Genomic DNA, 253 nt, shown 5'->3' with positions numbered 1-253 from the left:
TGGGGCGGGAGGTACGGGGAGAGGGGGGGGAAAGAGCGGGGCCAACTTGTCCCGGATCCCTTTATTCATCGCCGGAGCCGCCGTCTCCCAGCCCCCGCGTGTTTTGCTGATTAAAGAGACGGACCTTGGTCCTGCCACCGCCGCCGCCGGGTGGCCGCCCGGCCGCCCCGCTCCTTCCTGCCCGCACCATGGAGTTCACCCAGAGGAAGAGAAGCAGGAAATCCCAAAGCTTTAAACTGATCAACGAAGGTAA

General features: G+C 63.6%; 1 protein-coding gene across 5 annotated transcripts in view; it reads left to right on the top strand.

Annotated features, from left to right (window-relative positions):
- Positions 1-22: 22 nt before the first annotated feature.
- BEND7 (BEN domain containing 7) overlaps positions 23-253 on the top strand; it is a 48025-nt gene continuing 47794 nt past the window's right edge. For all 5 annotated transcript variants that reach the window (XM_035889170.1, XM_009649463.2, XM_035889169.1 and 2 more), the window contains exon 1: positions 23-249. In XM_035889170.1, coding sequence (XP_035745063.1) covers positions 189-249 — 61 coding nt within the window. In that variant the 5' untranslated portion in view covers positions 23-188. The remainder of the gene's footprint in view (positions 250-253) is intronic.

The sequence above is a fragment of the Egretta garzetta genome, unplaced genomic scaffold (genome assembly GCF_000687185.1).
Source record: "Egretta garzetta isolate BGI_Z169 unplaced genomic scaffold, ASM68718v1 scaffold291, whole genome shotgun sequence".
Classification (NCBI taxonomy): domain Eukaryota; kingdom Metazoa; phylum Chordata; class Aves; order Pelecaniformes; family Ardeidae; genus Egretta; species Egretta garzetta.
This window is presented reverse-complemented; position numbering and strand designations above follow the sequence as displayed.